The 13,865-nt window shown below is 34.5% G+C and overlaps 1 protein-coding gene across 1 annotated transcript in view; it reads right to left on the reverse strand.

Annotated features, from left to right (window-relative positions):
• The window catches only part of boss (bride of sevenless), a 127,868-nt gene that overhangs the window by 45,801 nt on the left and 68,202 nt on the right, over positions 1 to 13,865 (reverse strand). The window contains exons 2-3 of the mRNA XM_069823233.1: positions 7,065 to 7,242; positions 3,328 to 3,476 (exon numbers count right to left, since the gene is read on the reverse strand). Of these exons, the coding sequence (XP_069679334.1) occupies positions 3,328 to 3,466 (139 nt within the window). The 5' untranslated portion in view covers positions 3,467 to 3,476; positions 7,065 to 7,242. The remainder of the gene's footprint in view (positions 1 to 3,327; positions 3,477 to 7,064; positions 7,243 to 13,865) is intronic.

Raw genomic sequence — 13,865 nt, forward strand, 5'->3', positions numbered from 1 at the left:
TATCTGAAGTTGTATTTGATCATTTAGAAGAATTTAACTATAGCAAGAAATTAATTCCGCAAACGTCTGACGGAGCATCAATAAATATCGGGCAGTACAATTGCTTAGGGGCCATCTTCACAACTAGAAATGGGAGGAGAATCGAACTTCACTACAAATAAATTGCCAGTTCCAGAATGGTGAGTCAAAGACTAACATAGGCCTACTTGTATAAATTTTGCATGCTCTATTAATATCATTATTATTAATATTACGAGTATTATTACTAATATTATATTATTATTAATATCAGTTTCTGTCTTGGTCATCAGTCGTCAATCTCATATCCTACATACAAAAAATATCACGAGTCGCCACTGGGTGGGAGCCTTAACCTTCCGCCACCATCTGGGCCCATTTAGCCTGTAATGGAGTTGGGATTGCTTAACTTTTCTGGTTTCATTTCTTAATGTTCTTTTGAATTGTGCAATGTACCGTAATGTTATTGTATTGTTATTAGCGCATATTTGTTGACTTTTTTAGCTTTTAAGATCGTAATTACATATAGGCCTATGTTTAGTAAGTTATAAGCGCAAGAATTTTCAAATTCGTAGATTTAGAGAATACATCGACTGCAATGTTTGTGTTGTACACAGCTCCATGTGGGTAAGTGCAGTACGCTATAAACTGCGCAGTGTTAATGTAAACACGTATAAGAGAGATAGACTACGGATCAATATACAACGAAGTTACTGACGAAAACCAACTCTGTATTTTGGATGTTGTAATGTAGAAAGGATTTCAACGGAGGCAATATAAAATGTACAGCTGGAATTGGAGGGACACAAATATTGATGTTGTGGTTTCATCATAAAAGTACTAAAAAGAAACTAAATAACGAAGAACACATGGAATAGTTGTTACATTTTTGTTGTTGTGTTAATAAGCGAATAAGAACAAAAGCTGCAGGATGTATTAGGGTGATGAAAGAGAAGGGAAAACAGTTACGATGGTGCTGACATTCATGAGAATATGGAACAAAGAATTGACAAGAATGATTCTCTAATGAAGCACACAAGAATGAAAAAGAAGGGAGACCGAAAACCTATTACAGTACAACAAAGGGATTCGCATCAACATGAAACAGCAAAATTTGAAAGACAGTTCTTAAATGGACCATGACTTTTGATGAAAAAGATTTATCATGAGTTACGTTGGGAATTTCCATAGATAACCTAGGGTACATTATACTGAAGAGAGAATATCATCGAAATGATAGCCGTCCAAATCTTGGATTTAAAATATCGGCATCCTAATCAATTCAAATGAACAAAAAAGAAAATGTAAATTAATGTTAAAAAATACATAATGAAATTTAAAAAAAGAATATTCTGCGACAAGATTTAGTAGTTATCAAAACTATAATTATGAATTGAAGAGTGTGATGCCAAAATCCTCTCAGTCCATTAGGCCATTTTTATTATTTATACATACATATGATTATGTTTCAGTCCTCTATCATCATATTTTAAGCTCATTTTCTTCCAAAACAACGCCAATCCTTGTCTAAAAGGTCTGTGTTATTGTGCATGTCACTTGAAAAGTTGCTCAGTCCGCAGACCGGTGGATACAAAAACTAGTCCAGTCCATTCATAAAAATGGATTTAACGTGTTTTGAGATCACATTCTTCAATTATTTATTATTTCAAATGTTATTCCAGACGCCTAAAATATGCCTCCCTATTTTTATTCAAAATCCTTAAAGGCGATGTAACCTGTCATTCTTTCACAAACAACGTTAACTTTTGTGTTTCTATAGAACTTCAAATTTTTTTATAGCGGAAATTCTAAATTGCTTCCATGTCTCCAAATGCAGTAGTAAACAAACTTCCCCTAAAATAGGGGTTGCCCTGAAGGACAAAGTATACCAAAAATACAAGTATTATGAAAATGTTTTTGTGAGAAATATTATTATTATTATTATTATTATTATTATTATTATTATTATTATTATTATTATTATTATGTTATTAATTTACTTTATATAGCCTATGTGATTTTTCAGAAGATAGATTGAATATTTTAGAGCTATCAAAGAAACAGTCTTGGCCAAAGAAGATTCAACATTGAACTCTTCACAAAAATTAATATTTTTTTTTTTTTTGTAATCGTGCCAACTTGTGCACAATAAATTTGATCCGTTCAATTTATAAACTTAGATTTTGCATATCATAAAAACTAACATAAAGTACCATCGTTGTCAGAGTTTCCTTTCTTTGCTTCCATTTTTATTTTGATTATATTAGACTTTTCGGAGACCTCGCCAACGCAACTATAGGAAACCAAAGCCAAAGTCCAATGTTACCCAAACGATTAGTACACTCCATCTGCACTTATCCAACACCGTCATTTCAAAAGTTTTTGATAAAAGCGCAATAAAAATGTCACAAGGAATATTCTACAATTATCAGTATTTTTAAACACTCAACAACAAAACTCAACAACTCACTCCTCGGTCCCTAAACGCTGCTTAGACTTGACTCAATGATCCACAATGATCGGGAGCTGTGCAAGTTAGAGGTTCGATTTCTAGAGTGAGCAACGGAAGAAATTTAGCTTCCGTCCATAGGAATAGGTGTTTGTCCCTTGATGTCTAAGCGATGGCCTTAAGTCATACCGACTCATGACCAGGGAGGCCTGCATTTATGAGATGTCTCGTGCAGCCCTAGGCATAAAGGGGAAGGGAAAAGAAAAGGAGATACCCCCGCCCATATCCTTTTCGCTTATACTGCTTTAGAAACAAACACACAGTAAGGCACTGTGCATCAGTGGTGGATTTTAAGCGACCAGCGAGATTCGAAAGCTATGATGCCTGCCTTATACAACCCGTCACTCAGCAATGCTTAACTTCTTGCCTACTCGCATCGATCCGAAATATAACTGTCTCAGCTGGGGAAGGTGGAGTGGGGAGTTAAGGGATAGTCTGCAATGACTCGATTGAGGTATTAACGTCCAGGCCTGGTCTAATGTGCCATCCAATGAATCTCCCTTCCCTACCGGCAGTGGTGTGTAATTTGGATGAAAGTGGAGGTTAAGTAGAATAAGATAAGATTAATTAATTCTTCTATGCAAAATAAATTGGGATTATGCAGCAAGAAATTGGCGAAAGAGTAAAATCAATGTATATTAAAATAGTCGTATAAAGTGTAGATGTGGAACTATATTGGAACTGCAATTCTTGTTCACAAACTGTTCTGAATAACAAGAAAATTTATTTGGTTGTTGTAATAGCTATCTAAATGCATTATTATGCAATTCAAACACAGTTTGAGTTAGTAAATTACTCACCTAGAACAGTAGCATCTCCTGGTACGGCGAATGACGGTCTTGGTATTGCACATGCACTCTTACTAGAATTCTCTGCCCAGCAACTTCCAGGGAATAGCCATAGAAAGGCCAGGATTGTGGTGAAGCGTGAAATATCCATGCCTGGAGGACTGGAATAATAATAATAATAATAATAATAATAGTAGTAGTAGTAGTAGTACTAGTAGTAGTAGTAGTAGTAGTAGTAGTAGTAGTAGTAGTAGTAGTAGTAGTAGTAGTAGTAGTAGTAGTACTAAGTGATAGGCTGTAAGTAATAAGATACGAATTATAAATATGTTTCATTTTAAATTGCATGAATCGCGGCATTTACATAATTTATTATTTGAACGGATAAAATACGAGGGTCGTTCCGAAAGTAATACCTCCTATTTATTTTAATGAAAACTACACAGAGCGTAATAACACAGTTAAATAGAGCAGGTTTTCAGCTACATACAGTTATTTTTTCACATAATCACCATCATTCGTTATGCATTTTTGTCAGCGATGAAAAGAGCCTGCATGCCGCGCTCGTAAAAATCTTGACCATCAGAGACAAGCTACTTTGCTACAGCTGAGACGCCAGCATCCTTGTATGAAAAATGTTGCTGCAAACAAATCTTTCATCGGCTCAAAGAAATGGAAGTCTGAAGGTGCTAAGTCCGGACTGTACGGTGGATGTGATAGGACAGTCCAGCCAAATTTTGCAACGTGCTCAGTGGTCGTGAAACTGGTGTGGGACCTGGACTTATCGCGTTACAAGGAAAGGTTTTCTTCTGTGGCCTGTCTCGGGAAATTCAGGCTTTCAGCTTACGCGGAATTGACAGTTTCTCCAGATTCCAGGGCATCCAAAAGAATCACCTCCGCCTATCCCAGATTTTCGCCACTGTTGAAACGCACTACTCACGCCCTTACTGTGCTCGCAGCCACTGTATGGTCTCCTTACACTTCAGCAAACGTCGATGGATGTCAATGGGTGTAATTTGTTCGGCAGTGAGGAATTCAGTAACACATCTCTGTTTCTTACGCACCTCTATTCCAGATGCCATTTTGGTAGATTGCCCCGCTACCAATATCTGTCGCACGACAACCAAACTAACAGGACATTAGCGTGTAGATTCAACCTTTACTACAACACCACTGACATTCGGCTCAGACGTTACAGGTCAACACAAAAAAATAGGAGGCATTACTTTCGGAACGACCCTCGTAATATATTTAACTTTAAATATAATCCAACTAGACGCAAGCAAAGCCGTCTAAACTGTATCCGAGGAACTCCTAAATCCACGAGAAAATATTTATCGATCCTTCCGTTGTACAGTGTGAGGAGAAGGCCTAACTATTCACTGTAGAGTATACTGGACGCCACATATGCGTATAAATTTCAATGAATGTAGTCAACAGACCGTAGTATAGAATTATTATAAAATTGTTGATGAAATGACTATGTTCAGAATTTCTTAAATGGACTCTGTTACTAAAAGAGTAATGTAGCAATTTGTACGAATTTAATTGTACATGACTCGAATATTTATGTAGAAATAATATTACCAAACTTGGAACACCTATTTAGAGTGCATCGAAGAAACTGTCGCTGAAATTATAGTGACATTTATATTGTACGGTATCAGAACACAAATAAAATAAAACGTCAGCTTTCAAAATTTTAATGTACAAAATATGTTTGAAAATAGTGAAGCAAGAGATGTAGAAATTAGGTCTAATAAAAGTATGCCTATGAAACTTAGGTCTAATAAAAGTATGCCTATGAAACCATGCAGTAATCATATCCTAACATACAAAACATTGAAGCCTCCAATTCCAAAACTGTCTACATCCATTCTTAACAATTTTCAGGAAACGCCAAAAACTGATAACTTTTTTCCAAATTGTTTGCAGTGCTCGTCATATTTGAAAGAGGGAATTTAGGCACAACATTAATTAGAAAATTGCTAGCGACGTTTAGGTAGATAACGAAATCGCCATTATCTCAATTTAAAAAAAATGGATTTAGACAGTTTTGGAATTGGACGCTTCATATTTATATATTATAATATACATTGAAGGTAACGCGCTAGCGTCGCGGTTGAAAGACAGAAGGTCGCGGTTTCGATTTCCTTCCTGGTTATATTCTCTCAGGCCGCACTATGATCCTGGGGTTTACTGAGAATCTAATAGAAATGAGCACCAAGGATATTTCTATGGGGGTAAATGCGGCGGGAACATAAGACTGGCATCCCTACTGCTATTAATGCCGATTGTCTAGCAAAAGTGGGAGTCTCCATGGCCTCTAGGCTAATAGGGATAACTTTACATTTGCCTTTTTTAATTACACTTGTAATTGTAAACTGCGACATTATCCATCCTTAACATTCCGCTTATATAACTTATAACTTTCATTAATAATAGCACTGATCACATAAGGCCTACCAGATTGAACAACATATAAAAGAGAGTAATCACCAGGATCTCCACTGTCGAAAATGATTTTTAGTAACGACCGCTAGATGGAAGTGCTGCTGCAAGCTATTAGGCCTACTCTATGCAATTCCATCAGGGTTATAACGTGACTTCTTTTGCAGTCGCTAGATGGCAGCATAGTGAAATTGATAAAAATGGTCTTGAAAGCGCATTAGACTGATCAATATGTTATATGTAATCAGGGATAATAGAATACATACAATAATACTTTAATTTCATAATGAGTAATAACTTGTGTTATAGCAGTCGTTTAGAGTGGAGTTCGTCTTGCATTCACACATTCTTAACATATTCTGATGATATTGTTGTTTATACATGAAATAAAACCTAAGAAATAGAGTAAACAAAAATAACTGTCATGCTATTATATACGAAGTTACAGAGAATGTAAGAAGAGAAATTGTAAGCATTACAAAAATACGTATAATTTCTAGATGTTCTACCATCTGACCTACACTCGTACCCGAGCGCCTCCAAAGTGATTAAGTCATATTAAGTTTTTGGATTCACTTATCTAGAATTCTCTAAATTCAACATTTTTGTCACAATAAATCTTCTTTGCAGACGCAGTAGGCCTACTGCAGGTAATAATAATCTGTATAATTTCTCGGACAGAAAATTGAAAATTTCTAAAGCGTTTCACACAACATAAGTAATGCACGCATAGTTTCGATTAATACAATAAACGTAATTTATTCTAAGCAATTGGAGATTTGTATTACCCGTATTTAAGGAACACAAATTTGAAAATGAATTGAACCAATTTTGAACAAATCGCCATTTTGAATTCCTCTTCATATACATACAGTAGTTGATATAATTAAAAAAATTGTAATATTTTTAGATGTTGATTATGAACAAAATCCACATACTGATTTAGAAGAATTCGATATATTACTGTCTGGACGACATTCCAGAAAATACCTTTTTCTATGTTAAGACTGCTGATATCATTTATTTCCGTAAACGTAACACAACATTTTCTCTTTACACTTCGTAAATTGAAATAAATATGTAACAATAACCATAATATTAATAAATTTAATTGTAATTGATCCAGTTACTACGATTTATAGGAAGTTATACATAGCATTTTGTTCATATTGTAGGCCTAGGTAAATAAATAAAATTGGCTTGTGTTGCTATGGATACTAATGACAATAACAAATGGCAGTCGATAATATTTACATGACGATTATGCCATAGTTTTTAATAAAATGAAGAATGTGACTCACCTTTGTCCACAAAGAGACGGTCAGACGACGAACTCATCCATCGACGCAGGATTTGACGAGCAGTGGCGAAGATAGACGCGGCGACATGAGAGCGAGGTCTTGACTAGGGGAGCACTGTGTTGTCGGCGTGATTCACGGCCACCCTCATCACCCCTGCCGCAGCACGTGGGCTCTACACCTGCCGGAACATAGCGTGTCTTTACATCGCAGGGTGCACGCCACGGATCGTTGAGTTTCTGCCTACGTCACAAGCACTATGTGTGCGCCGTTTGCCCAAAGGCTAGCGCATCGGCTTTTCACAACAGTAACCAGGGTTCGAATGTAGGCGGTTCCACACCAAAATGGCCGCATATGGTATTTTGCTGACTTTCTTTCGGATAGTTCAGTTTACTAGGCCATAATTTATACAATTTTGACGTGTAACGTCTTTGGGAGACTGTTGTACCTTTAGCATAATGTACCTTTGAACATTTTTTGTTTTGAAAATTTTGCTGCTACCTAGAGGACTCAAACTGAAGTACAGACGTGGACAAGTTATTAACAAAATTGACGATTTTTATGATAATTCTGTTTCCAAAATTTGATATTTCAATTTAGACTACAGTTTACAATTTTGCATATTTCTATCATTACAATAGACAGAAATATGCAAAAATGTCAACTGTAGTTTGAATTGAAGAGTTAAATTTTATAAAAATATATAATAAAAATCTTCAATTTTGTTAATAATTTGTAAATTAGCAAAAATTTCAACTACAGTCTAAATTGAAGAGTCAAATTTTGTAAAACTATAAAATAAAAATCTTCAGTTTTGCTAATAATTTGGAAATATCCCAAATGTCAACTGTATTCCAAATTGAAGAATCGAATTTTGTAAAAATATATAGGCCTAATAAAAACCTTCAGTTTTGCTAATAATTTGTAAATATGCAAAAATATCAAATGTAGTCCAAATTGAAGAGTTAAATTTTATAAAAATATACAATACAAATCTTCAATTTTGCTAATAATTTGGAAATACGCAAAAATGTCAACTGTAGTCTAAATTGAAGAATCATATTTTGTAAAAATATATAATAAAAATCTTAAATTTTGCTAATAATTTGTCCACGTCTGTAGATTGTAGAGAAAGCCGCTAAGTAGCTCTGGTCATAGTTTCACTTTGATTTACTGCAAAGTGTGAGTTCCGTGAGCAAGAGAAGTTTTTTTTAGTACCAAAAGTAAACATTTCGTTCATTGATATATGTTTTTTAACACAAAACCAGATTGTATTTGTTAATATTTTTCAAGTACGGTGAGTTCCCTATCATCTGGTGAGTAATAAATATTTCAATTTCAAGATTTATTCGAATTTATAGTTTTAGGAGCCATATTTGTTTAAAAGTGCACCCTTTTGTACCTTTGAACACAAAACATCTTGTACCATGGAACATGTTCTAAAGTACACGATACTACCGGTTTTTGTTTTTCTTCTATTTTAAGATCATGTCACGAAGTAAGACTGGAGTTAAGAGGCCCCCAATTGATCCGGGTGCCTTGAAGAAAGCTGTTGAAGCAGTTATTGCTCCTCCAGGATATAAAATCTCAATAAGAGAAGCCTGCTCTGTTGTATGATTGCAAATACATTTAAATATGATTATCAGTTTTTACAGCTATATTCCCACCTATATTCCATGTGTTTCATCTTACAAGAGGGTATGTTCCAAGATACATGAACCTGTTGTACCTTTGAACACAATACATATACCTTCGTTTTATTTTTTCCATCTTTAATACATCCGTAAAACAGGAAAATACATACAGGAAGTTTGTATATGTATATGTATATGTATGTATTTATTCACACTGCAATGGGTATATACCCGGTGGCAGTGGTAACTAATTACACTCAATAATGGCAATAATACATTTGTTGATTACAAATACACTTAATAATAATACCAATAATTAATACTAACAATAATTTATAATAATAATAATAATAATAATAATAATAATAATAATAATAATAATAATAATAGGGAATATCCTAAATTAAATGAAGCACTATCACTTAAAATAACATTTAAAATAAATCTAATTTGTATCTTAAATCTAAGTTCGAACTAAAACCCACGAGTATGATATGTTCATATCTGCACAAGTACCTTTCCACATTACACTCATTTCGCTGTCAACTCACTCACTGCACTGGAACTACGACACATTTCACTGATTCTATCCTGATTTCACTAACACTTCAAAAACATTTCACTGGTCAAATACTTTGCACTGCCACTATAAACTATAAAGCTTCACTGACAGGAACACGTTTCACTGACACAACGCACTTCACTGACACAACACACTTCACTGACACAACACACTTCACTGACACAACATAATTCTTCACTGATACAACACTTCCATAACAAAATATCATTTATATCCTTTACATACTGTGTATAATTATCGTCTATTAGTGAAGTCCTTGAGCCTATTTTTAAATACGTTTTTGGTTGTTGGTAAAGCCTTTAGTAAGTCTGCAGGTAAAGCATTCCAGTCCCTGATAGTAAGATTGAGAAAAGAAAACTTTCCAGTGTCCGTCCTCTGTCTTCTTTGTAAAAGAATCTTCAATAATTATTGCAAGCATTTTTACATTTAAAAAATTTAATTTTCCAAAATAAAAAAAAAAATAAAATGTGAAAAATGCTTAAAGGTACAACAGTCTCCCCTATATTCAACCTTCACTAATAATAATTGAAAAAGATAATGATTTTGTGGAATGGAAATTACATTTCTGTTGCTACGCAAATACTTACGTCATATCCGATAAACGAATCCATTCCTATACACAAGGGGAGTCCGCATACAGGTACCAGTTGGACCATTTAAGTGGATAATGCGAAAAATCTAAAGAACAAAGCGTTTTAGAATGTTGATAAGAAAAGTTAATTGACTTTAAGGAGAAAAGCAAACTGCATTAAAAGTAAAGTAATCTAAAGTAATCTGAAGGAATCTATTTCTTAAAGGGGAGCCTATAATTTTTCTTTTTTCCATCTTGAATCTTGCGTACACTACTTTTAACACATAAATATAAATGATTGATTAAATGGCAAACTTACTAGTAAGTATTGGATATGTGGGACTGTCTATTTGCTTATCATATAATGTATAGTATTATTAACTATATTACATTTTTATTGATAATACTATACATTATATGCTAAGCAAAGAGACGGTCCCACATATCCAATACTTACTGTGTGCCTGCTTATCGGTCAACACCACCTTCAACATGAAAATATATAACTTACTAGTGTTAAATTAGGATATATAAGCACGTGTGGCTTACAGCTGTTTCGGTTTCAAATCCTCAACACACAGATCAATTTCAGAACACACACACTATTCGACTCCACTTTTCAACACGCAAACGCACCCCTACAACAGGCAGCGATGTCGAGATGACGCCGGAATCTAGTAGGCTCTGATGATGGTGTGAAGGATACACCGAAACAGCTATAAGCCACACGTGCTTATATAATTTAACGCTAGCAAGTTTGCCATTTAATCAATAATTTTTCTTTTTTATTCTCATACCTCATACAAAACAAACAACGTCTGTATAAACTATTCTTGAATTTAGCATGTAGTAACTCCCAACTCCACTTTTTCGTGAAATTGACTTTATGATGTAATGAATAGCTACGACTGGGACGCATGTTTTTACGTTTAGAAAAGTCCCAACTCCTAGCGAAAAGTGCCTTAACATTGTTCGTACATTTGTGTATATTTCAAGAATGTCCCTAGAATCACTAGAAACTTTCACATTATTGAAAAAGTGAAACGAAAGGTAGAGAGGATGGATATGTATGAGAGTTTTAATGTAATTTGTTGAAACAAAATTTGATGTTGTCTGAAGACATAATACTAAATTTAAAAAATCAATTACAGAGATTTCTTTAAAACTCTGCACAAAAGAATAATCTGAATTTCAACGTGATTGAATACAAAACACCCCAGTTTCAACAGATGCACAAGTCTGAAGTAACGGTTACTATAGTTATCTCTTTCATTGCTCCAGCATACACGTTTCCTTTGCTCAAGAATAGTGTTATATCAGAATTTATTTAAGTTCAATGTTATGCTGGACAAATACCTGGGAAGTCCGAGAAAGTAAGAGACCTAAAGAAACTGTGCGTTTTCTTAACACCTCACATAGTTTGTTTTATCAATACGACAACACAAATATATGTCACGTAATGATGATTGGGGATGAAAGTGTAAAAAATGGTTTGAAATAAACATTAACAAGTAAGTTTCTTTGTGAATTTGCATTTTTTTTTTTATGTTTCGTATATTTCAAGAATGTCCCAACTCCACTTCATGTTTGTAATTTTTTTTTATCACAATGGCAGGTGAACAGTACAGTACACTATGATAAATATATTCAGAGCCTACTTCTTTATTGCATAAATAAATTTCATATTATTCCTATAAACGGATATCGAGCATTTACGTTTTTCCTCTCTTTTGAAAAATTTAGTCTCCTGGAGTTGGGACGTCAGTACACTATTATAAATGTGTTCAACGCCTACTGCTTTATTGTATAAATACATTTCATATTATTCCTATAAACGGATATCGAGCATTTACGTTTTTCCTCTCTTTTGAAAAATTTAGTCTCCTGGAGTTGGGACATCAGTACACTATTATAAATGTGTTCAACGCCTACTGCTTTATTGTATAAATACATTTCATATTATTCCTATAAACGGATATCGAGCATTTACGTTTTTCCTCTCTTTTGAAAAATAGTCTCCTGGATTGGGACGTCAGTACACTATTATAAATGTGTTCAGAGCCTACTGCTTTATAGTATAAATAAATTTCATATCATTCCTATAAACGGATATCGAGCATTTACGTTTTTCCTCTCTTTTGAAAAATTTAGTCTCCTGGAGTTGGGACGTCAGTACACTATTATAAATGTGTTCAACGCCTACTGCTTTATTGTATAAATACATTTCATATTATTCCTATAAACGGATATCGAGCATTTACGTTTTTCCTCTCTTTTGAAAAATTTAGTCTCCTGGAGTTGGGACATCAGTACACTATTATAAATGTGTTCAACGCCTACTGCTTTATTGTATAAATACATTTCATATTATTCCTATAAACGGATATCGAGCATTTACGTTTTTCCTCTCTTTTGAAAAATAGTCTCCTGGATTGGGACGTCAGTACACTATTATAAATGTGTTCAGAGCCTACTGCTTTATAGTATAAATAAATTTCATATCATTCCTATAAACGGATATCGAGCATTTACGTTTTTCCTCTCTTTTGAAAAATTTAGTCTCCTGGAGTTGGGACATCAGTACACTATTATAAATGTGTTCAACGCCTACTGCTTTATTGTATAAAAACATTTCATATTATTCCTATAAACGGATATCGAGCATTTACGTTTTTCCTCTCTTTTGAAAAATAGTATCCTGGATTGGGACGTCAGTACATTATTATAAATGTGATCAGAGCCTACTGCTTTATTGTATAAATAAATTTCATATTATTCCTATAAACGGATATCGAGCATTTATGTTTTCCCTCTCTTTTGAAAAATTTATTCTCCTGGAGTTAGGACGTGTTTGAACTCACAAGTTCAAATGGTTCCTTCACGTTTGGAGCTTATTCCATATTCTGAGTTCTTAAAGAAATTATGTGAGATAAAAGTATTGACAGGTGCATAGCTTTACCATTGACAAATAACATAGAAAGACCTCTAACTCAATGTATACTTTCAAGAGGCTATTGAAGCGACACACACGCACACCATATTTCGTAATCTACCTGATCCCGGAACGTTAGAACTCATTACGGAGCGCTTACCTGTACTTCACGCTGGAGCACGACACTTCTCTATGACGAGGGGCGTGCAAATCGTGTTCTCCACTAGATGACCATACGCTCTAATTAGTAAGTCTTTTATCGAAGACTTTACTCAGAATTATACAAAGCTTCGATGTGGACAACCAGCTCCCCATATGATTTCAGTCTCAACCAGACTAATTACTTAATTAGACTCTGTGGCGACTTTATTTTCCACAGAGGAAAATTGTCTAGACCTAATACTCTCGGTTTTTCTTTTTAATGCAATTAGCGATTTCACGTTTTGAGAATGTGAACATTATAAATAGCCTACAAGCTCAGATTTATAATATTCTCTTCTTTTACTAATCCTTCTACTGGACTAATTTAAGGAAGGAAAACTAGAGACGAATTTTTGCAGTAGGCGGAGATTTATTTCTCAGACTGTACCCATTGTTTCCTTCGATTTCTCTTTCTTGCTATCTTTCTATACCTCCTCCCTCTGACCGCCGTCATTTTGTCTCTTTCCGGTTATAGAATCCATCAGCTTCTTTTTTACAAGAAAGGATTTGAAAGTAGCTCGAATCGTCAGTTCGCTATCGAAGTTTCAAAGCGTCAAGTTACCAGAAGGCGATCAGGTTGTCATCCCTATTGCGACCGAATCCCAGCTTCAAGGTTGAAAACTGATTTACACAGTAAAAACGCCCACGATATTGTATAGTTTCGTAATAATAGTAGTAGTAGTTTATTTTTAACGACGCTTCCAAATTATGTACAGAAAATGCGTAGAAAATCAAAGTAGAGGAGAATTGGTCGACAAATTTTGCTGTAAGGGACAGGACTACGACATAGGACCCAGAGAAAGCAAGGCTAAGGATTATCTTCCTTTAAAATTCATCGCCCTCGGCCGGGTTTGATTCCCTCAAACACCACTAAACCACCGTT

The sequence above is a fragment of the Periplaneta americana genome, chromosome 4 (genome assembly GCF_040183065.1).
Source record: "Periplaneta americana isolate PAMFEO1 chromosome 4, P.americana_PAMFEO1_priV1, whole genome shotgun sequence".
In the NCBI taxonomy this organism is placed as follows: domain Eukaryota; kingdom Metazoa; phylum Arthropoda; class Insecta; order Blattodea; family Blattidae; genus Periplaneta; species Periplaneta americana.